General features: G+C 34.9%; 4 protein-coding genes across 8 annotated transcripts; 2 read left to right on the top strand and 2 right to left on the bottom strand.

Annotated features, from left to right (window-relative positions):
* Positions 1-459: 459 nt before the first annotated feature.
* Positions 460-4,571, top strand: FucTB (alpha-(1,3)-fucosyltransferase 10). 2 transcript variants are annotated; one of them, XM_018458915.1, is made up of 7 exons: positions 460-635; positions 716-758; positions 828-952; positions 1,029-1,248; positions 2,576-2,765; positions 3,328-3,505; positions 3,577-4,571. In XM_018458915.1, the coding sequence occupies exons 1-7, from the start codon at positions 567-569 to the stop codon at positions 4,066-4,068; spliced, it is 1,317 nt and encodes a 438-aa protein (XP_018314417.1). In that variant the 5' UTR covers positions 460-566; the 3' UTR covers positions 4,069-4,571. The 2 variants fall into 2 exon arrangements, with proteins under 2 accessions (XP_018314417.1, XP_018314418.1); XM_018458916.1 differs by having other exon boundaries at positions 3,358-3,505.
* Positions 4,572-5,535: 964 nt separating this feature from the next.
* TBCD (tubulin folding cofactor D) lies at positions 5,536-12,677 on the bottom strand. The gene is made up of 17 exons (XM_018459146.1): positions 12,055-12,677; positions 11,818-11,956; positions 10,782-10,968; positions 10,450-10,678; positions 9,471-9,619; positions 9,168-9,397; positions 8,948-9,087; positions 8,774-8,879; positions 8,277-8,454; positions 8,027-8,185; positions 7,740-7,943; positions 7,503-7,667; positions 7,303-7,427; positions 7,068-7,222; positions 6,713-6,911; positions 6,198-6,500; positions 5,536-6,131 (listed from the first exon to the last, which is right to left on the bottom strand). Exons 1-17 carry the CDS (start codon positions 12,573-12,575, stop codon positions 5,850-5,852), a joined length of 3,471 nt encoding a protein of 1,156 aa, XP_018314648.1. The 5' UTR covers positions 12,576-12,677; the 3' UTR covers positions 5,536-5,849.
* A 1,237-nt stretch (positions 12,678-13,914) lies between these two features.
* Positions 13,915-16,616, top strand: Rac1 (ras-related protein Rac1). The gene is made up of 3 exons (XM_018459057.1): positions 13,915-14,495; positions 14,955-15,342; positions 15,756-16,616. Exons 1-3 carry the CDS (start codon positions 14,461-14,463, stop codon positions 15,909-15,911), a joined length of 579 nt encoding a protein of 192 aa, XP_018314559.1. The 5' UTR covers positions 13,915-14,460; the 3' UTR covers positions 15,912-16,616.
* On the bottom strand, positions 16,609-22,309 carry Exo70 (exocyst complex component 7). Of its 4 annotated transcripts, none has more exons than XM_018459054.1 (8): positions 22,158-22,309; positions 21,874-21,933; positions 21,547-21,785; positions 20,929-21,467; positions 20,182-20,730; positions 18,890-19,127; positions 18,531-18,791; positions 16,609-18,355 (listed from the first exon to the last, which is right to left on the bottom strand). In XM_018459054.1, exons 3-8 carry the CDS (start codon positions 21,773-21,775, stop codon positions 18,084-18,086), a joined length of 2,088 nt encoding a protein of 695 aa, XP_018314556.1. In that variant the 5' UTR covers positions 21,776-21,785; positions 21,874-21,933; positions 22,158-22,309; the 3' UTR covers positions 16,609-18,083. The 4 variants fall into 4 exon arrangements, with proteins under 4 accessions (XP_018314556.1, XP_018314557.1, XP_018314558.1 ...); XM_018459055.1 differs by lacking the exon at positions 22,158-22,309 and adding an exon at positions 22,068-22,147; XM_018459056.1 differs by having other exon boundaries at positions 21,547-21,933.
* Positions 22,310-22,880: the final 571 nt, after the last annotated feature.

The raw sequence follows: 22,880 nt of genomic DNA on the forward strand, positions 1-22,880 counted from the left end.
CCCCGCATAAGACTTCCTTAAATTTATCTTCAGATACTCTACGAATTATTTCATTGGCTACTGAGCATCTAAAGATAAATTTATGGAAGCCTTAAGTATAAGGTCTGACTATGAATACGGGCAAAAATACTGCAACTGATGATTCCCAAAATTATTCCATTTTCCCTAGAAAACACAATGGGTGCATTTAGTACCACGACCGCTCACTGAGCGCTCAGTGAGTTCTTGCATCTGATTAGCATATTCCGTTAGAACTAAAAATATAGACCAAACAGATACAAGAGCTCTCTGAGCGCTCTGAGCGATTGTGGTACTGATTGCACCAAATAGAAATCTAGGGAATAATTGAATAATTCCGATCGGAATCCATTCCAACTTTGTTCATGATAGGCCTATTGACTTTAACCATGCCTACCATGCGCAGAGAGAGAGAGAGAGAGAGTGAAAGAAAGAGACATGTTTGACATTTTGCTTCTTGGTTATGTCTCGTTAGTCAATTAGCGATTAGTTTTAAAAAAGATGATATCTTCCTTTTTATTATTTATAAATATGCGTTTGAAACAATAATGCCGCGGAAAATACGCGTCATGTTTACAATTGCGATAGCGCTGAGTGTATGTCTCGTGATATTTCAGGTATATGTAATAAAATTGATATCAACCAAACTGACGCCCGCATTTTCATGCTTCCGCTAATTCATTTTCATAATTTTTAGTTATGTTTAATACTCCGCGATCGCAAAAGATTATCTTTCTCAGGTAATTTGTTAATATGCCATATCAGTGCTTCTCTACAAAGATTGACGTATCTCGATTTTCTGTGCCCAGATGACGACGTACCTGTCATACTATGGTGGACGCCATTCGGTAACAATAATCGAGTAAAAACCTGCGAGAACGCCAGATGTTACTTTACACATAATAGAACATTTGAGAATAATGTGAACTTAAAAGTATGAGCCCTTTACATTTCTACTTCTTCTTTCAATCAATTTCTATATCTTGCACACATATTACTGACTTTTATAGAGTATTCTGTTTTACGGAAGTAATCTCCGTATTCATGATTTGCCCAATTGGAGGAGCAGTGCCATATCATGGGGCTTACTTCATGAAGAATCTCCTAGGAATAATCCTATACTTGTTCATGAAGAAGCTCTTAATCTTTTTAATTACTCTTCGACCTTTAGCAGATTAAGTAATGTATCACTCGCGCTTCTTGATTTACCTGGTCTAGAAGAATTAGTGGGTAAATATAGACAAAAGTATACAGAATATATCCCAGACTTACTGTAACATTCGTTAATTTCAGATTCTTGAGATCATTTTTAGAAAGTTGTAAATTCTAATACCAAAATATTGAGGCGGCTCTACAGTGGTTTTTAGATGAGAAGGATTTTTTAAATTAGCTAATTAGAACTGTCTGAAATTCATGCGAAATTCAGTAATGACATATTGTACAATAGTGAAGATATTTAGAAGAATAAAAGAGAATAGAATTGATGCTTGAAAACTGTTTATACTGTTATGTAATATGTCATGCCTGAATGTGGAATTTTGGATAGATCAATTGGTTAATATTAAACCCTTCTCATTTAAAAACTACTGTAGCTTCGACATTTTGATATTAGAATTTTTGAATAATTTCTTAAAATAATAAATGATCTCAAGAATTTGTTATTAACAGTTGTCACGATAAGTCTTGAGACACCGGCTCTAACTAACGAAAGTTACATTCTCCAACTCTAATTTTCTATTGTTTAAGTAATGATACATATGATCGAACATTTTATAAGTGGCTCCTAGATCAATATTATTAAACAATATATATTGCACAATATTATTGATTGTCTAGAGGCAATATTAGAATTTTTTGCAGTATATTGTGTCACAATAAAAAATTTGAAATATATTGTGCAACTTGTACGATATTGATCAGTCTGAGAGTACTATTGCTTAATAGATACCAATTTATGACGATCATTTATTTAGCGTTATAAATGCGTTATAAATGAACTATGCTATCAAAATTGACGCTGAATAATGACTTTTAAATGATTATTTTTTATTGAAATATTTTTTCGAAAAACTAATTATAATGCACCTTTTATTTGCTCGTGATCATACATAGAATGATAGCCATTCCAGTTAAAGAAGTGCTGTCCAGTTTAGAAATGTACAGAGTTTGTCTTCAGTGTAAATCTTGTTTTTTTATTGTTCCTATTATGCCTGCTCTGTGATCAGACGTCGAAAGATCTTATCACAAATATTTTGTTTAATTCATTTGATTCATGTCATTGATAATAATAATTGGCTGCATTCGTTTCCGAACGCAGCCATTGTAGACAAAATCAAAGTGAGATGTTAAATTCTTTTTTTTCTGATGTTAAATTAATAACATAAATTAAAGAAATTGCATGATTTGACTGAAAGTTATATTGAAAATTATATTAAATTGTCTAGAACATCAATAATATTGAAAAATATAATTGAACAATAATATTGACTGTCTACGTACCACTTTACGAATAAGCCTCATGTGTGCATAAAAAGATATGAAAATGAAATATTTGCAGCAAATTCGTATTACATGTCTACCAAAGAGAAATCTGCATTGATGCATGTAGAAAATTTAGCACCAGTATTATACATTCAATCTGACTGTGATACTGCTAGTGACAGGGATAGTTATGTCTCAGAATTAATGAAACATATTCGGATCGATTCCTATGGCGCATGTGTGAATAATGCTCAGCTTGACAACAGGTACATTTTTACTTAAAATAACTTCTGTGAAGTTAACACCTTCACCACTAAAAATTGGAATAAGATACATACCAAAGTTAAGTGTTAATTTAGTGCTTTATTCCTAATTTATCCTCTATTCCTTTTAGTGTTTAATGTACTTAGCAGGAATCTGCTTTTAAAGGTGGCGGTGTTAGACTTATGCCAAGGTAGCATCATTAATTCAATATACGAACAAATATTTAAAAATCAATATCCAAAACTGTTTATTGTTCCGAAAAAGCATTTAAAAAGCACTTAATTTTGTGTATTGATTTTAAAAATTTGTTTGTATATATATTGAATTGATGGTACTAACTTGACATGAATCTAGCTCTGCTACTTTTAAACGCGGATTTCTGCTAAATGTCTTGAGCATTAAAATCAGGAATAGAGCACTAAATTAGCACCTAATTAGCACTTAATTTTGGCATGTATCTTATTCCAATTTTCAGTGGCGGGAATGCTAACTTCACTAAAGTCTTAAAACAATAGTTTTAGATTATCAAAATTAATTATTAGCAGATAAAATATGCCTATTCAGGTTGAAGAACAACTATCTCAATATTTTAAGCGATAGTGAATTCTTGTTCTTTGTGGCCAAATACAAGTTTACTATAGCTTTTGAGAATGCAATTTGTGACGATTATATCACAGAAAAATTATGGAGGCCGCTTATTGTCGGTTCTGTACCAATATATTACGGATCACCATCCTTTAAGGTATTTTTTGAAAATTGTGACTTGAATCTCTCAGAATTAAACCTGCTTTATCTAAATTTTTTATTTTGTAGGATTGGCTACCAAATAATAAATCTGCTATCTCAATATTAGACTTTACCAGTCCAATAAAACTCGCTAATTTTTTGTATAATCTTTTAAAAAATGATTCTGCATATGAAGAGTACTTGTCTCATAAATTAAGCAAACGCGAAAATCGCGTTACGAATAGGAAGTTGCTACATGCGCTCGAAAGGAGACAAATAGGAATTCCTAATGATTTTGGAAATTATATGGAGGAATTCGAATGCTTTGTCTGTGAACAAATACAAAAGAATAGTTACGAATTAGAAAAAAGTATAGTAACAAAAAAACAATACAATTGTTCTCTGCCAAGAGATCCAATAACGGGCGAAATCAATAAGCGCAATTGGTGGACTGAGCAGTGGAATATTGAGAAATGTGGAGCTAAGCTGTTATCCCATTACATAACTAACAATATCAGTATTAATATAAAACATTTTTATGAACAGAAAATGACTATGTACGACAATAATGAATGCTGAAACATATGAAAAGAAAATTTGAAATAATTTTGATAGTATAAAAGGTCTCCTTTTTATTCATTCACTTTCTGAATCGGTGCAATATAAGTTGAATAATACATTTGTTTCACTTCAACTTATTGCATCATGTGCACTAGTTCAAAGACTGCAGGAATATAAGATAAGAGGCCAGAGTGAATACATTTAGATTTACTTCGAACCGAATGTTGCATTATATTTAAAAATGTTTTGCTTAAAAACAAGGCCAACTTGAACTGCGCATTATATTATTAGCCACATATATCGCGGGTGTGAGGATCAAGGCACCTATCGTAGAAAAAGTCAGAATGGATTCCGATTGGAATTATTCCATTTCCTCCAGAAAACATCCATTCCGACTTGTTCCACGATAGATGCCTCGGATCACCCAAAGAAGAGGATAATATTTATAAATCTGAGTGAATGTACAAGCATTTCTATTTTGGTATCATAGAAATAATTTTTACATGTTCATTCTGTATAAAATAACGCAATAGAAATTACTAAATGCATTTTATAAAATGTATAAGTCTGCATGATGGAAAAAGTTCTTGTTTTTATGCGTACATATATAGTGAATCTTATGATGGTCCTAATGGGTTTTCTACAATAAGCCATTATTTATACTTTAAGTCTTAAGTCGTAAGAAATTGATCAGTTATGGCCTTATGGGGTGGTATTCATAGTCGATTCTTATATTCAAGACACCGTCTTAAGTACAGTCTTGAGAAGTCACGAACCAAAGGGCTGTATTAGCATCTTAAGACATTATTTAAGACAGTCTTGAAATAAGAACGGACTATGAATATCGTCCATAGATATTTCTTCTCACATTATTCTCACGATTATTCTTCTCACATTCGACTATGATGGATCAATTTCTTACGGCTTAAGATTTAAAACTTAAGCAATGGCTTATTGTGGAAAGCCTATTATGTTATGGTTATACAGCTTATGTCATTTCGTGTATGATGACTCTTAATGAGTGTCTCAACGTTTGTCATTAATCATTCAACGTTTTATCATAAGAGGTGAATATTTCAGTCTCTCTTATATGTGGATTTCATTTTGTCTGTAACTGTGTTACAGTTGGAATTATCTTCCATGGTAAAACTGGTTTTCCCTGGGGGGAATGGAAAGTTACTTTTTAAAAGTAACAAGTTAAGTTACAGTTACTCGTTACCGAGTAGAAAAAGTAACAAGTTACCATTATTAATTACCGATTTTTAAAAGTAACAGTTATCGTTACTTGAGAAAGTAACTTTTCGTTACTTTTCCATTACTTTTTTAAAATCGACGACCACTAGTCACAGCAGACGGGTGCCTAGGGGCTTTCTAGTCTCAAGCGCTATGAGTGGCTTGTGTCCAATCGAACCGTGTCCAATCGTGTGCAAAGTAACGATAAAAATAATTGTAAAATTTGTTACCGTTACCAAAAAAATGTAACTACGTTACAGTTATAGTTACCAAAAAAAAAAGTAACTTGTAATTTCGTTACAAGTAACGAGTTACTTCCATTCCCTGGGTAAAACGTTGAAACATTCATTAAACTTCATCCTGTATATACAATATTTTTAATGATAGATAGTATTAGAGTTTAGTATTAAAGCCTTATTTGACCGTGGGATTTGTAATCTCTACCTTAATTGTTTATCGTAGTGACCAAATTTTGTCTCACTTTACGCCATTTAAGCGTAGAGAAATAGAATATAATTTTAAATACAATAAAAAGCTACAATTTTCATATTTTAAGTTAGTCTTTCTCAATTCGTTGATTTTATTTGCAAAACTGGAGCAGGTACCTTCATTAGCTCACACAAATTATTTCTGATTGGACGTAAATCTGCGAGTGATTGTTCCCAATCTGTCGCGTTCAATTTTATGAGTATATTTGCTAAATCTTCTTCTGCTATATCCATCTCCTCTCCATAAAGAGTCAATGTTTCATAAGTACGTATAGCCGTTGTCTTCCTTAAGCTTGTATATTTGTGACACAAAAATATACTTAATTGACAAAATGCTCTCTTTGCAACAGGTCCTCGTACCTAAAAGTATGAAATTTAATAATATTTAATGAAATTCCTAGTGTTATTTTTCTCATCAATTTTTACCTGTAGTAATTCGCAGAAAACATTTATACTACTAATGAGTAGTTTCATATTGTTAGAATATTTTATTTCCTGTTTTAATAGCGTCAGTATACGCTCTGAAATTGTATTGCTTTCATCATCTAAGACAGATTGAATGCAACCGGAACTCAACAAACGATCCAAGAAAGCCAACATCGATGTTATCATTCTTTCATTTTTATGACTCTCTTCGAATATGACTAATATTTTTTCACATAAATCCCTTAAACCCATCTCATCGATCTCTTGTAGATAAGTAAATAAAGAAACACTCGAATATTTTACCTGATAAGAGATAAAAAATAAGAAAGAGGTATTTAGTCACAAATAGAAAATTGGTTATATAATTAATAAAATTATAAATCTTATTTTAAAAAATCGATCAACGATCTTGCCTTTATCAAGTAAATTAGCTTATGCGCATAAATGCTTGAATGATATTTTATATAGGATGAGAGAGGTCTCTATAATATTTTTAATAAATACTATAAATTTACCAATGACTCGCTTAAGCCGCCGACGCTAAATATAATTCCGCGTAATAAGTTCATTTTATACAGTGGAAAATTCAACATCTTAATAAATCGTGGGAACGTTGCAGATTCCATTCGCCATTCGATAGTTTCCTTACATTCGTTATAAGGAAATATAGCTTTCAATTCGTCATGATATGGTATATTTGCAAGTGGCGGATCACTATAAAAAAAGGCAGCAATTAATAAAATATCATAATTATTAAAAAATCTTGCCAATATTATATAAAATTCTTCACGTTTTATTTCTTATGTTTCTATGTGTGTGAATGAAAAATTGATGGAAAATTCCAGTAAAGATATATCAACGTGATTTTACCTGTGTATAAGAGCACTGAATACAGTACCAGCCTGAGCTCGAATTCCATCTATCCTCTCGACAGCTTGTTGTGCGATACCACCAATAATACCAGTCATTAAGTCCTCATTCAATACAGAGGATAATTTTGCTTGCGATACTAGATTTGTTATTATCTGAATGTAGAAATTTTAATCACAATCAATTCTATGATGCTTATTGATAATAAAACAATTTTCTGCAATGGAATACGTACGTGTAGTCCAACCATAGCTGCTTCTCTCACCCAAGCGCCTATATCACCACGACTATCTATGGTATATTCTTTAAGAGCCAATAAATAACAATCGTATATATTTGGTACAAACGATTGCCATTTATCTGAAAAAAATTTATTTATTTACAATAAATATCGTAAAGTATTAATGAATATATGATATTTGAATAAAGACTCACCAGCTTCATCAATTCCTAATGTTTGCAGTATCATTGTTAAAGAATGTAAAGCTTCTTTTCTACTTTCCGCCCATTTCAATGTGTTCTTAGATATACGAGTGCATGTGATTAACGAATTTATAATATCCTTCACTCTTTCACGAATTACGAATAATGGGAAATGTCCTATAAAAAATAAAAATAATGAAATAAATGGAAATATCTTGGCGCATATAAATAGAATGCACTTGAACTTACCTATTGCTTGTGCAAATCCTATTCTAATGGACTGATTACTCGATTGTAAGGACTTCAAATAACGATTAACTATAGCACGTCGAGCATCGTAATCGATATTCACATAATATTCCAGAAAAAAGTTTGTATGTGCTTCAGCTGCTTTTAATTTAACTATCGACACTTCGTGGCTCAAGCATTCTTCTAATAATTTCTGCCAGTCATCTGTTATTGATATTATAAACATACAAACAAGCAATAGAATAAAAGCCTAAGAAGTAAAACTTATTTTAATTATTAATACGTACCTACAATATCTGTAAAATGAACAGGAAAATGAACAATAGAACATTTCTTTATTAGTGTGGAACAAGCTTGTTTCATTAGCTCTCCCCCAAGACCTTTGAATTGTCCTCTATTTCTGATAGTACACACTATATCTTGTATATCATCTACTGCCGTGGTTTCTGAATAAAAAAGTCAATCTTGTAATCTTTAATAGATATTTACAGAAAAATAAAAGCTGATCTCTGTATATATGATTTTACATATTCTTACCAATAATACATCCAATTTCATCATTAAAGTAATTGTATAAAGCTTCGAGAATTTCTGCAGTGGCTAGTACTGCACCGTGTCTAACATTTAAGTCGATAGAATTTAGCATATCTAACAAAGTCGGCAGCACTGTATTTATCATGTAATGTGCATCAGTCACTGTTAGATTAAAAAGCGACTGCAACAAATTACTAATGATAGAACTGAAAATTTGTAAATTTCGACATCGTAACCGTTTAACCGAGCGTCATTGAGGTGTTAAAATGTTAAATGTTACACGAATGATTTTAAAAAGCTAATAGTTTTTACGAAATGGTAGTCTTTTAATGTAGATAATCTGATAAAATAAACCAGTAAGAATTTATAAAGCACTTTTATTTATATATTATAAAACAAGTGCAGAACAAGAAATAGATGTTTAAAATTTTTCGGGTCATTATGACCCAGCCTCTAATGACGTCGAGTTAATTAGTATTACTATCGGAACTCGAACTTACTCTAGCTGAAAGCTCCCTGATTGCAGTATCCCAATGTGTAACCTTTTTTGCTACTAAGTGATCTATTAAGGGCTTTGTATATTCTTCATATTGCGCGATTTGTATGCTAATGGATAGTATTATAAAAATCAACCAAGTAATAAGAAATGTCGAAATATTTATCGAATTCTTTACCTGATTTTGAGATATGTATGACTCCTTACGCCAACTTCAAAATAGTCAGCGATAGTCAGTATATCTATACCATGTGGAAAATTGCCTTGTCTGCCAACGTTTTCTTGAAACGCGGCAGACGCCGCTCTCCTACAATTTATCTATCAGTGCAACATATTACATAAATTATAAATGCAATGGAAATGGAAATTATATGTATAAATTTATGCACAAATTGTACCTCTCTATCGAAACATGTTACAACTAATAACATTGCTGCAATTTCTTTGACGTAACGTTCGAAAACATGCGGATCGTAGGCTCTTGGAAAAGACCAACATATATAGCAAGCGGCATCTCTGATCAAATAACCGATCGATCCGTAAGCTCTAGATTCATCAAAGACTAAGGCTTGCAGAACCACGGGAATAACATCACTTAGACGATGAGGTAATAATAGACCACGCCTTCCTGAAATATGCATAATAAATATATACAAGTGATGAAATAAAAATTGTAATACATAAATGTAAAAGGAATATACCAAGTTCTGCGAGTGCCAAACAACCACCATGCCATGCTGAATCTGATTCACGTCCAGAAAAGAGATTCAATACAAAACCAAGAACATCGTCAGCTAAGTCTACCGGCAATCTCGCGGTTATTCTGCCAATACCTTTTGCTGCAGACCACCTATGTTGTATTATAATAATATATTATAATATAATGTTAACCGAGACACTATCGTGTCTCCAGATTAATAATGATAATATATAATAATTATTATATTAATATAACTACAATAATATATTAATTGTTATATATTAATTATTAATCTAACTCTGTTTATATATATATATATATAGATTACAGATATATAAACAAACTAAAATAAATAGGTATAATAATCCATTTTTTAACAAAAACTTTTTTGTTCATTTTTTACAAAATAAAGCGAATCTCTAAAAAAATTGTTTTCTTTTAATTTATTAATCTTTTACGCTTCCAAAGTTTGACATTTAAATTTGGGATATCTTTATGTCATTCCAATCACAGTCATTCCATTCTTCAGAAGAATAGCTATGATTGGCCAGTTTCATAATATCGATGTTATAACTTCAGCGTAAAAGTCGAGTTATATAAAATAGTCATTAAAAAAAATTTTATTTGTTTTATAAAATACTTGAAAATTTTGTGACTTTTAAAATTGCTATTTTGAGTTTGCATTAGTAAATTTTGAAATTTTGACTAGAAAATCAAGATCCTTGATTTTAAATACTCCTAAAAAAACATTTTAAAACAATTTTTGATAATTTAAAAAAAAAATAGCGATTAATTCTATACCTGTAGAGATCATAGACAATAAGAACCAGGGCTCGGCGAAAGTTGCATATTTCGGCCGATTTTCAGCTTGGTTTCGCTGAGCCCTGTTTAATTCATGACATCTATAGATGTCATAGTCATTTAAGAAGTTAAATGTTATCTCTAATAAATAACTAATATATGTAATAGCATCTATATACCTTATAGTAATTGCTTTATCCCGAAGACCTTGTATGAGTTGCTCTATTATATCTTCAATGGCTGGAGGAATCTCCTGATCTTCATTGTCGTTTGAAATAGTTTTTTTAACACAAGTAATATTTTCAGTATTATCAATATTATTCGCTTTAATATTAGGCATGATATTTATCGGTCGACTCGTCTTCTGATAGCGCCAGGATGCCAATTTCGTTCTCAACAATATCAGACCTATCAAATACATAAAAAATTTTATATTTTTTATATTTTACAACTTTTTTTATTTACAAGAAATGGATATGTGAAATCAAACACATCTCAGAGCTTTTAATACCTATACGCTGAACAACTTTTATTCCAAATTTTCTAATCAGATCTGCTGAATTGTCATTCAGCCGAAGTTTCAACATATTATCAAGAAGCATTTGGCTGTAAGGTTTAACATCTTCTCTGGCACTATGCTTTAATATTGAGGCTATTACAGCCAGAGGTCCATGTCTCAAAGAATCATCTTCTATACACTAAAAAAATGTATAAAAAATACTTAAAAAATCTACAACAAATAATAACACGGCTACTCCGAGTCACCCGAGGTATAGTAAAACTAGGACACCCTGTATGTATAGCAGGGTGTCTCTGCATAGTGCCAAAACTGCTACAGTGGTTTCAGCATATGAAAACAAGTCGAAAATGTTTAATAAACATATGTCTGATTCCGAATGGTTTCAGAGTTATGAGATATTGAAGTAAGAAAATATGAATTATAGTAAATGTTGTTTAATATTCATTATTCTATTGTTCTGAATTCTGACTAGATCTTTCATTCGTTTCCAAAATGTAAACAAATACACATTAAAGACTTCCTGTATGAACATTTCTCCATAATCATCATTATCCTCATTGAATTGAAAGAAGCCAGAACGCCCTTATTAAATGGCGAGCAAAAAGTTTTGACCTTACACTATTGGATTTTCTTCTTTGGGGGGACAAATGAAAGCTCTAGTCTACCAGAATGAGATTCAGAATGCAGAATCATTATGGCAACTGATACTTAACGCTGCCGATATCATCCACGAAACTCCAAATATTTGTCATCAAGTCTGAAAAATTATTAATTCGTGCTAGAAAGTGTGTCAAAGTTGAGAGATTTTTGAACATCTTTTGTAAAGCATTAAATAGAATAACGAACATTAAACAAAATTTACTATGATTCAAGTTTTCTTACTTTAATATTCTGTAACTCCGAAACCATATGGAATCAAACATATTTAGACTTGTTTTCATGTGCTAAAGCTACTGTAGCAGTTTTTGGCACTATATAATTGTAGAAATACCCTGTATACATATTCTCCTTTAAAGAGAAATATTACCTTTAAGCTCCACATGATCATTTCTTCCAAGTATAACTTTTTAACATCAGATCTTGTTAAAAAATTTGCTATTAAAAACACAGCTGCCACAGCGCAAGCATCTTTCAACAGGCAATATAGTTTGCATATCTTTAAAATTCTAGAACATACATTACATAAAAGTAAAAGCAATATATTTTGTCATCTTTCAATGAAAATTTATTCTAATTCTCCTTTGGTTAATAGCATCAATGATACCTGACAATAATAGTTTGCTCTGGATCTACATTCTCAGATGTCTCTAGGCGAGATAGGGGAAATGGTATCTTCGATATAATGGACAACCAGACAAGCAGAACATATCTTGTTTCCCATGTTTCCACATCATTTGAGTCTTGTTTCTCGAGCATTCTTAACACAGGCAAGAGGTCCACTACTTCGTGCGGGAGATAAGTAACGATTCTCTTGTACGTCTTCACGGACATGATAATAAACAGATACTTGAACGTATTGTGCTTGACGTTTTCCGGACAATCATCGTCCTTGATAATCGACAGCAGGGATTCTAGGATCCTCTCAAGATACGGATCTAAAAGATGATGCTGATCCTGATACTGAGATAGAATGAAATTGAAACGATCCCTGTTTCGCTCTACAAGACTCGTCAACAAATCCGGTCGTCTTAATTCCGCTATCAGAGCGGTCACCTCGTCCACCTCCTTGAATGTGCTGAAGCCGCATCCCACCCTCTCCGGGTCCGCGCAATCGTTCAACACCATCTCGTAGGGTCCACTATTCGCTCGTGACTTGCGTGGATCAAATCGCGTGTTAAAACGTTGGCTGTGAGGTAATCATAACCATGCATACACCAATTTGACAGCTCCGGCTCATCAGTGTTGCCAATATGCTGATAGACAATATTACTAAGTTAGGGGAATTTCCCCTTTTGAGGGATTTTCATCTCCACCGGGATTTTTTGGGGAGATAAACAGTAGAGACACTATTGGCTCCTGCACACAGAACGTGGCAACGCTTAGGGTGCCATTACATGAGCACGGAAACGCGGAAATGCGGAACGCGTAACCAATCAGAAGCGATCCGCTGTTATGGTTTCGCGTTTTACCGATTACTGATTGGTTGCGCGTTTCCGCGTTTCCGTGTTTCCGCGCTCATGTAATGGCACCCTTACCGCGCGGCGGAAGTTGTCACACTAATCAATAAGGGCGCGTTCACACCTTGACGGAAAAGCAGAAAGCGGAAAAGCAGCAGCCAATCAGAACTCGCACTGGTAGTCGACAATTTCGGCTTTTTCTACTAGTTACTACCAGCGCGAGTTACGATTGGCCACTGCTTTTCCGCTTTCTACTTTTCCGTCAAGGTGTGAACGCGTCTTAATTCTATGTTCTTAATGCCCGTTTCCATCAATGTAGATCAACTTTGATTCAATTTACTCTTTATCTTTTTCTAATCTTTAAAACTAGAAAAAGATGAAGAGTAAGGTTGAATCCATGGTGGAATTATACAAAGTGAGTCATTGCGCATAATGGCGGTAGAGGGTGGGGAACATATTTCGTCAACCAATCACGAAGGGCCCATTTTATGCGCGCGAAATTCAAATGTTCACAGGAGATGATTAATAAAAAAACAGTATTAGAAGTTAATATATTCTATTATATATTCTATTATTATATTATATTATATCCGTAACAGCACAGATTTCCAAGGGATATCCTGAGGATGTCTAGAGGATGTCCATATGTCCTTTGAACAGCGTCCTAAGGACATCCCCAGGATAAAGTACGAATTCCATAGACGTTGCTCAAGACTCGAGATGATCTTAAGCTAATGCTTGAACCAATCAGAGAGCCGTATTAGCATCTTAAGACATTGCTTTAGATTAAAGTCCCAGGTTTCTCTCTGGTGCAGGAGCCATTAGACCTGTTCTTTTTGGCTAAATTTTTGCAGTTCATTTCTTCCTTCCTCTTCTTTCCTCCTGGAGAGAAAAGGAAGAAAGATGAACCGGTGCAAAAGTTCAGCCAAAAAGAACAGGCCTATGGTCCTCACTCCTGTCACACCCCTACACATGAGGTGACTGTGTTGCCATCTATCGACGCCCGCAAAGGCGCGTCTTAATCATCTGAAATAGGTGCTCATTCGCACTATTCGACACTATTCGTCGTATCCGTATGAATCGTGTAGGAGAGGTATCCCTTATCCTTGACTCCGTAAGTGTATCGCGGCCAAGTTGTTGGTCTCCCGCTGTGATCGTCACCGTGCTCTCGTCAACTCTCGTGCGCCTTCGGACCGACCAAAAGGAAGTCATCCAGCCGACCAATCAGTCGCTGGAGTTAATCGCGCCTCCGTCACGTATCTCCGTCACGCTCTAACCTCAATTGTATCTCTGCATTCATCACGCTTCCTCTTCTCTTTAACGCCCTGCCCCTCCATTCTTTCGACGCTCTCCTCTCCACTCCTCTCTTTCTCTTCCTCCTCCTCCTCCGTCGTCGCTGCCCTCTTCCTGTCGCGCGTACGTCCCGCGCCGCTTGTCTCTTCCTCTCCCGCCCTCTCTCTTTCTTTCTCTTTCTCCCTCTCTCCCTTCCTTCCATTTAGAATCGACTTAGTGCAAATTTACGTGTGTACTACGGACAGCATCGGACATCCAGGATGCAAGCCATCAAGTGCGTGGTCGTCGGCGACGGGTACGTAACACGCAGTGAGCCACACATCCGGGCTCGGGCGCGACGAGGACGCGACGGGGACGTTTACTCCCGGGACGCGGTCCAATCTCTCGCTTCCTCTATCGACCTTCTTCCCGTTTTCCTGGAGCGCGAGCGTGATGGCCTCGTCTTGCCAGCAAAGCTCTACCACGCCCGTACACGGGACTCGTGATACGACGTTGACGTGTTCGCGAGGACGTGACGTTTTTCTCTGTGCCACGGTTGATGACCGATGACGAAAGACAACGCGGCAGACCAATTTGTTAGCTCGGTCTAGAAGAAAAGACCTGTTCCTATTGTTGTGATTGGAAATTCTGCACAATGATTCGTCTAACAAGATGTTTCCTGAGAAATAAACTTATTCTTATACTTGTATTTATATCAGCCAGCAGAGCAATGGATAATACTATGCATATTAATTGCTATATTTCTGTTCTCTAGTGCGGTAGGTAAAACATGCTTATTGATAAGCTACACCACCAATGCATTTCCTGGGGAATATATTCCAACGGTATTCGACAACTATTCTGCCAATGTGATGGTCGATGGAAAGCCGATTAATCTCGGCCTGTGGGACACAGCGGGACAAGAAGATTATGACAGACTACGGCCGTTGTCTTATCCACAAACTGATGTCTTTCTCATCTGCTTCTCGTTGGTGAACCCAGCAAGTTTCGAAAATGTGCGTGCCAAATGGTATCCGGAAGTACGTCATCACTGTCCTGCTACTCCAATTATTCTAGTTGGCACTAAGCTAGATCTGCGTGAAGACAAGGAGACCATCGAGCGTTTGAAAGACAAAAAACTAGCTCCCATTACTTATCCTCAGGTTTGTTTTCATTATTTCCATTGATACAAACCGTATAAAGTGACCAAAAAGTATACATTTGAATTAAAATTATATGTGTATATTATAGAGTAGAGTAATAATTGAAAAGTTACATTTTGACTGCATGATAAATACATTGTGAGTTAATACAAATATTGAAAAAATTGTACAAATAACAGTTTCAATTAATATAGCCAATAATTGTTACGAATATTTAGATAATGTTATTAGGGAATTTTTGCAATACCTGTATCCAGATTTAGTAAACGCTAAAGTCATGTTATTTAATGAAAAGTTGAACTACACTTGTGCAGTTTGGTTTTCCACTAAATAACGTGACTTTAGCATTTGCCGCATCTGGAAACACGGTATTGCAAAAACTCTATTATTTCAAAATATATCATTCATAACAGGGTTTAGCAATGGCAAAGGAGATCGGTGCTGTAAAATATTTGGAATGCTCCGCTTTGACACAGAAAGGCTTGAAGACTGTGTTTGACGAAGCGATACGCGCTGTACTGTGCCCGGTTCTGCAAGTGAAGCCAAAACGCAGATGTTTCCTTCTATAATATTAAATGTATCCCTCTTTGCACGTTGGTACTGGAATGTGCTAAAAGTGTCTCGTCTCATCTCCAGTGTACCAAGCACTAATCGAATCAATCGGGTAAATTATCGACTATTTGGAACCCCAGTTGTACCAGCCTACGTCAGCTAGAGGCTGCAACCATCTACCAGTATAAGCGCACAAATGTCAGTTCGGTATAAATTTCCAGCGAGCAAAACAAAAGAGGGTTCACAAGGGAGAATCGCGAATTTGAGATATAAATTCATTTTTATGTGGCCTCTACCACATTTTAAATGAAAATATAAATTAATTATTAAAGTTTTCTGCTGTCTATACGAGCCAAACTTCCAGTTTAGACAGTCTATCACATTATAGGGCTATAAATGCAAATTGACTGGATGTTCTAAGCAAAAGGAGTGTAAAAGAAGCCAAAATAACTGAACTAACTACTGTACAGTATACTAGAAGTATGTTATTAATATTACAATTAATTAATAATTATATAATGAATGGGTAAAAGAAAAAAAGCAAATATTACTATATAATTGTCCAAACATTGACTGTATACTGATCAGTTTAATCAAAGAGGAAAACCATTTTATGCTATTCGCTATTGTACATTTTAGATAGGACACGTATAGTTAATGTATTTAAAATGGAAGAAAAAAAGAGAAAAAAACATAATAGTTTTCCTTATATTATAAAAGATTTCAATATGCATATTTCAAGATATAAATTCAGAGAGAAAGAAGAGAGAATATTTTTTAGAGATATGTGTGTAGAATACATGGCAAACTTCTTTGGAAGATATTCATATAGATGTTCATTATAAATGTGAATAACGGTAATGCCACGCGTATATACATTTCTCCAAGTACTTAGAGCAACCATAAGTATTTTTTTTTATTCCAAGCATTCAATACAATATGTTATCAAAAGCTTTAAAGCTTCGACAGAGTCATATTCTCTTTCACAAAGAGAATTTATTAATCTCTGAAAAACACTGATCTATTACGTTCGTAAAAGTCTTAGGTTTATTTGAGAAATTGTATATAAAAATTTAATTGAAGGTGTTAGATGCGTAATCGAATGCCATTCAATATTCACTGTGCACGTCCTATATTTAATTCTGTTCACATATGCAATAGTTTAAAAATAGTTTCGCTTTGAAGGTGCGTTCGCAATTCTGAAACGAGATAATTAACCGATAGATACGCGAAAAATGAAAAAAAAAACTAATTATATTTTCCGAGTGGAATCGGTAGCGCAGCGGCCGCATAATATGGCTTCCTTCTTCCACTAAATTGGTTAACTTTAAATGTTACATACCGTAATTTAAGAGAAAAACAAAAATAGCTGTACAAGTTTTAGATGTATGTGATATAAGTATAAATGTCAAATTGCAAGTTTAATGGTTTCTCTGCTTCGTGTTGTTTCACTTGAAAGTGATGATTTTCTGGCACGATGATAACAATCTGTGATTAGTGCGCACAATTCATCACGTTCTTTCTCACAGGAATTACCGTGTGATCATCAAATCGGAATTAAAAGAAAAGAAAGGAGCGTAATGCCTGCATTTAAAGGAATAGAATATGACTACCGAAGCAGAGGACGCGCGAATATTTCATGTATGCGAGAAAGCAAGAGAGACTGTTGTATGAAAGAAAGAACGAATACGAGAAGTACGAGTGTGTAAGTATGTAATGAGAGAAAATCTGCTATGACATAACAATTGTGTACATAAATGCTGAACTTCAAATGTATTTTTCCTTATTATCACGTATAATGTATGATTTTGTACATTGTAAGTGGTAATATGAACCATATACATATATACATATATATATAAAAAAATAAATATATATATATATACATAAGTCGCTGATCGAATCTAAATCGTTACTTGTTTTTTATATATATATTATAAATATATATAAAACAAAACGCTGGGGAGGGGGGAAGCTGGACCAAGACCTAACTAGACTCTCAATTATCGCAGATCTATATTAATCTCTGTGCAATCTGTTTTGAGAAAGAAATAAAGATTCGGTCCGCACGGAAAAGAATCACTAAAATTATTGTAACTAAATATGCTTTATTAAATGGGTGTTTATTAAATACTCTGCTAATTCTTTGTCGAGACAAACATTTTGCAATGCGATACGCATGTATGTTATTATGCGGCGGTGTCGAAAAACGTGTTGATTAGCGTCGATATCTGATCGGGCGTGTACTTTATGTATTTCGCTGGATTTTTTGAGAACGACGTGCCGCGATACTTGTTGTAGAACGCGGTGTACAGCGGTACAATCGCCTCGTGCAATTCCTTCCTTAACTCTTCGCGCAAACATCTGTCAGGCACCGAGTAAGAACGCTGACACTTGGTCACTTCCTCGAGTTCTCGTGCAAAACCCAAGAACTTCTCCTTTAACGTTTTGGCGGCGAGATCTATGCGGAGGAAAAACGCGTGCGGAAATTAATGCAATTAATAATAAGTCTAGATCCACCAAGTGTTGAACACTTTCGTCATTGTTTCAGAAAGTAGACACGTATGTTTGTTTCTATTTATTTCTGTGACTTGAGAGAATCTTGTTTATAACTTGATTGAAATTAAGATACAAACCTGGTTCGTCTGCGAGATATGATCGGGCCTTGGTGAATGTCGTAGTGACGTAATTGTTTTTGTCTTTAAGAAGTAGATCGTAATATGTTTGTTCCGCACTTGGCTCGGCCAGTAAGAGTAGCTCCATAAGAGAACTTCGACGGAGAGCGTTAACTACGTAATTATGATTATTCAACCGAAATAAAGCTCGCAAAGCGAGATCGGAATAAGACGCATCGCTTTTACTCACTAGCGCCAGATTCAGTTGAGCAAGAACCTTTTCTATAAGAGGACAAAATAATTCTCGTCAAATTAACGATATTTTCATTTCAGCTGGTTTATATTACGAAGAATAAACGATATGAACGATATGGACTTACTGATGTATACACTGAGAACCATTTTATGTACATTTTCTGGCTCTTTCGAGTGTAACGCAGACTGGTCTGTAAAAAGATTGCGTTGAAGAACAGTACCAGCCATATCCGCATATTCGGCCAGCTGTTCCAGAAAAATCAAGACATTGCTAGTTCCTTCCGCCACGGTACCATCCTTTGGCAAACCCGCACCAGATTCATTTCTCACACTTTCCGCGAACTCTTCCAAAGCTTTAGCTCCCTACAAAATTGAATAGTTTCTTTCATTATGTCGGTTATACATCTTCTTAACAGGAAACGGTAGGGAGGTTTGTATAGTTAAATTGAGGAGGAATTTATATTTCAAGGAAAGAAATATTATTATATATTATTATTAAATGGACATTGTTTAAATGTTATAAGTTTTAAATTGTAAATTAATTTTCTACCTCTCAAGAAGAAACGATTTTGGTGAGATTTAAAATTTTACTGGATACAAATCTGAAAATAATTTTGTTGGACCATCAAAGTAATTGTGTTGAAAACTTATACTGGAATATTAAGATTTTTTGCATTGCTCATCATTTTTTAGTTTCCAACATAATCATTTTGATGTTTCAATAAAAATATTTTCAGATCTGTATCCAGCAATATTTGAGATCTTTCAGCAAAGTCGTTCTTTCCGTGTAGTACTATAATACATACTAAATATAGTATATATAAAATTATATAGAATTATAAATATAATTATTATTAAAGTTTGAATATTTCAAGTATAGTACTAAATAACATCTAAACGGAGAACTGTCCATTTAATCTCTTTTCTGAAATAAATTCGCAAAAAATCTTGCCCATTTCGAATTCTAACTTCTAATGGAATAATTTAATATATTGAAATATAATCTCTTTTGATATAAAAATATATTAAAATGTCGCGCATAGAACAATGTCGGAAATGTATAAAACATAAATGGAAACTTCTTTTTTAATATACTGTTTCATTTAATAAGCATATCTCTCGCAACTGTTAGTTATATCAAGCGAATGATACTGAATCACGTTACTTACATTTTTATTCTTTAAAATATCAGATAAAACATGTTTGCTGATAAGACACATTATCAAATATTTCCAAGGAGTACTGATTAAGTATTAGTGAGAAATGACGTAATTTCAGAAACCCTTCATGATCTTAATAATTAATTTATAAAATATTTTAATTATAAATATTAATTTAATATTTAAGATTTTAAATTTATTTAAAATAAAAATTTAGATTATAGTCATTTAAACGTAAGAAAAAGATGAAAACGTACGGTTGAGTGTAACGTATCGAGCACAGATGCAAACTTGGAACGGAGGGCATAATCGCAACCTTCGACCGTTCTCTCGAAATCGGGCTTCAGTTCACCGAGGTGCTTCAAAATCGGGAAAACCACGAGAACGGCGGAGAAGTCACGTCTTGTGATACAACGTTTGGCGCGCGTAGCTATGCTGTCTCCATCATGCGCGACCAAGTCCATCGCGTCGCGTACGGTGGCTTCGAGCACTTGCGAATGTAAGGAAGCCGAAAGGATCTTGGCGACTAATGCACGTTCGGCTTGTATGAGTTTGTGTAGGCCGGCCGCTAACAGAAGATAATTCTCCATCTCTTGTTCGTCGGGTGCCGCGTCCTCCATCGAGTACGGGATAAGCTGCGTCGGTTTCCTAGACACTGAATTCAGGGCAAGATTCAGTCTCGTCGTTTGCGACGCTTTCAACAGCATTCTGTTGGCCTTATCCAATGCGTGCTGCAGCCGCCGCGACGCTTTACGCCCCGCATTCTCTTGACCATCTAGAGAGTGTCGATTAGCAAATTTTGCTCGCTGTGGATAATATATGTATATAGATACTATCTAAAAAGCATCATATATTTTTACACACACAAGGCCTGTTCTTTTTGGTTGAACTTTTGCACCAGTTCATCTTTCTTCTTCTTTCCTCTTGAAGAGAAAAGGAAGAAAAATGAACTGGTGCAAAAGTTCAGCTAAAAAGAAGGCCTATATATACATATATTTATTTACAGGCATAGGGCTTCCACCATGGGTGCTACCACCACTGGCGCTTCTCTGATGTTCTTTGAGCAGTAACAGAGATCTCAAGACGATGGCGGAACGTACGGAAGCATACATCTTTGTATGTTTACGGTGACCCCTTTCCTCGAGCCATCCAGCGATCTTGAGCAAGTCGCTCATAACGCTCTCGGGCAATTGGCACAAGGACTGTGGCGCATCCTCGCCATTGGTGTCCTCATCGGAGCCAATTAGATCCAGAAGCACAATAGGAAGGATTGGTCGACTTTGGCGATTAAGAATATCATGGAACTCAGCATATAGAGACTCTAGGCCAATTGAGAAGAGACCCGTGATATTTTGTAACTCGACGGAGCTAGGATTGTTTTTCTGGAAGTACCGCTGAGCGTTGTACAGTCGATTCATGGCCTCGAGAAAGCCATCTAAACCACCGGGTCCACTTGGTTCGGCACGTACTACAGCTTCTACCTCTTGACATACACCGTAATATCCAATAGCATGATCCAGTACGCTTAAAGTCTTCTCTATATCTGTAATACAAGAGCGAGAAAGAATGTATTACAAAATTTTTTAAGGAAGACGGAATTTGAGAAATAATAAAATGCTTACTGTGTTGTTGTGCTTGAAGATTTTCAGTCTCATTGTAAACTGGAAGTATTGTACGGCGGAGCGTAGCTAATCGGTCTTCTAAGGAAGAGAGTATTCCTACTACTCCACTCGTCAATCGTCGGCTGCGTTCCTCTGCCTCCTTCAGTGCTTCAAGAGCAGCAATCTCAGACTCCAGTTTGCACTGTATTTCGAATCGTCTTTCGGAGGTGTCGGCGCGTGTTGTATGCATGTTTCTTTCACTGGTTTTTTAAAATATATATAATTGAAGATGAAATTAATTAACGACTTAGCAAACAAATCTCTATTAGAGAACTATGAATGACTGACATTTTTGATAGCCAATATTATCTTCAGAGTTTAATGTAAGGCCCAAAGTTATCCAGTTACCTGCAACATATCAAAAGTGCAAAAAAAAGATGAATTATATATTCCTTCTGTTATTTTTTTTTCAACTGTAACTACTCATATTAGGCCTGTTCTTTAAGAGTATCATCCATTTAATGACACAAGTCAATACAGACCTCTTTTACACAGAGCACTTAGTATGCATATTAAGTTAATTAGTTAATTAACTTTCTATATATTTAACAGATAATTAAAAGGCTGCATACACTTTCTGTAACAGTAAAGAATTTATTCCATATTTCTCTTTGCCCATGGCACACACTGACACTACTGACAGACTGACACACACAAAAACGTAAAGTAGTAAATGATCGCGTTCAGGGAGTCGATTGTGTATCTCGAAATGAGGTGAAAATTCCAAAAGTGAGCAAATTCACTAGTTATTGACCAATTAAATTATGAATATTCTAGTGAATTTACTCACTTTTGTTATTTTCACCTCATTTCGAGATACACAATCGACTCCCAACTGATTCAGACTCATATTATGTAAAGCCGGAAACACAATGAAAAGCACAAGCAATAGATGTTCGTCTGCACCATGGTGTTTTCGCCAGCTTTTAATTGGCGTTAGTAATGGGTGCATTCAGTACCACGATCGCTCACTGAGCGCTCAGTGAGCTCTTGTATCTGTTTGGTCTATAATTTTAGTTCTAACGGAATATACCAATAAGATGCAAGCGCTCAGTGAGCTCTTGTATCTGTTTGGTCTATATTTTTAGTTCTAACGGAATATGCCAATCAGATGCAAGAGCTCACTGAGCGCTCAATGAGCAGTCGTAGTACTGAATGCACCAAATGCATCCAATCTCTTGTATATACATACATGCGCTATATATAGTAACTAGTACACCATTTTGCTTGCTTTCCAGCAAGGACGTGGTTGCGGTCTATTTGACGCTACAAACGCTTCGAAGCATTATTTGATT

Source organism: Mycetomoellerius zeteki, unplaced genomic scaffold, assembly GCF_001594055.1.
Source record: "Mycetomoellerius zeteki isolate Tzet28-1 unplaced genomic scaffold, Tzet1.0 scaffold79, whole genome shotgun sequence".
Taxonomy (NCBI): Eukaryota; Metazoa; Arthropoda; class Insecta; order Hymenoptera; family Formicidae; genus Mycetomoellerius; species Mycetomoellerius zeteki.

What these genes read in the sequence shown, in the direction of transcription:
- FucTB (XM_018458915.1), top strand. Translation starts at nt 567, where the DNA reads ATGCCGCGGAAAATACGCGTCATGTTTACAATTGCGATAGCGCTGAGT. An exon ending in TGGTCTAGAAGAATTAGTGG is followed by an intron (nt 1,249 to 2,575) that starts GTAAATATAGAC and finishes AAATATTTGCAG; the next exon opens with CAAATTCGTATTACATGTCT. An exon ending in AATGCTCAGCTTGACAACAG is followed by an intron (nt 2,766 to 3,327) that starts GTACATTTTTAC and finishes ATGCCTATTCAG; the next exon opens with GTTGAAGAACAACTATCTCA.
- TBCD (XM_018459146.1), bottom strand. Translation starts at nt 12,575, where the DNA reads ATGGTGTTGAACGATTGCGCGGACCCGGAGAGGGTGGGATGCGGCTTC. An exon ending in GAGCAAACTATTATTGTCAG is followed by an intron (nt 11,957 to 12,054) that starts GTATCATTGATG and finishes TGTATGTTCTAG; the next exon opens with AATTTTAAAGATATGCAAAC. An exon ending in TAACATGTTTCGATAGAGAG is followed by an intron (nt 9,088 to 9,167) that starts GTACAATTTGTG and finishes TTGCACTGATAG; the next exon opens with ATAAATTGTAGGAGAGCGGC.
- Rac1 (XM_018459057.1), top strand. Translation starts at nt 14,461, where the DNA reads ATGCAAGCCATCAAGTGCGTGGTCGTCGGCGACGG. An exon ending in TGCGTGGTCGTCGGCGACGG is followed by an intron (nt 14,496 to 14,954) that starts GTACGTAACACG and finishes TCTGTTCTCTAG; the next exon opens with TGCGGTAGGTAAAACATGCT. An exon ending in CTCCCATTACTTATCCTCAG is followed by an intron (nt 15,343 to 15,755) that starts GTTTGTTTTCAT and finishes CATTCATAACAG; the next exon opens with GGTTTAGCAATGGCAAAGGA.
- Exo70 (XM_018459054.1), bottom strand. Translation starts at nt 21,775, where the DNA reads ATGCATACAACACGCGCCGACACCTCCGAAAGACGATTCGAAATACAG. An exon ending in TCGATACGTTACACTCAACC is followed by an intron (nt 19,128 to 20,181) that starts GTACGTTTTCAT and finishes TCAATTTTGTAG; the next exon opens with GGAGCTAAAGCTTTGGAAGA. An exon ending in ATATCTCGCAGACGAACCAG is followed by an intron (nt 18,356 to 18,530) that starts GTTTGTATCTTA and finishes TCCTCCGCATAG; the next exon opens with ATCTCGCCGCCAAAACGTTA.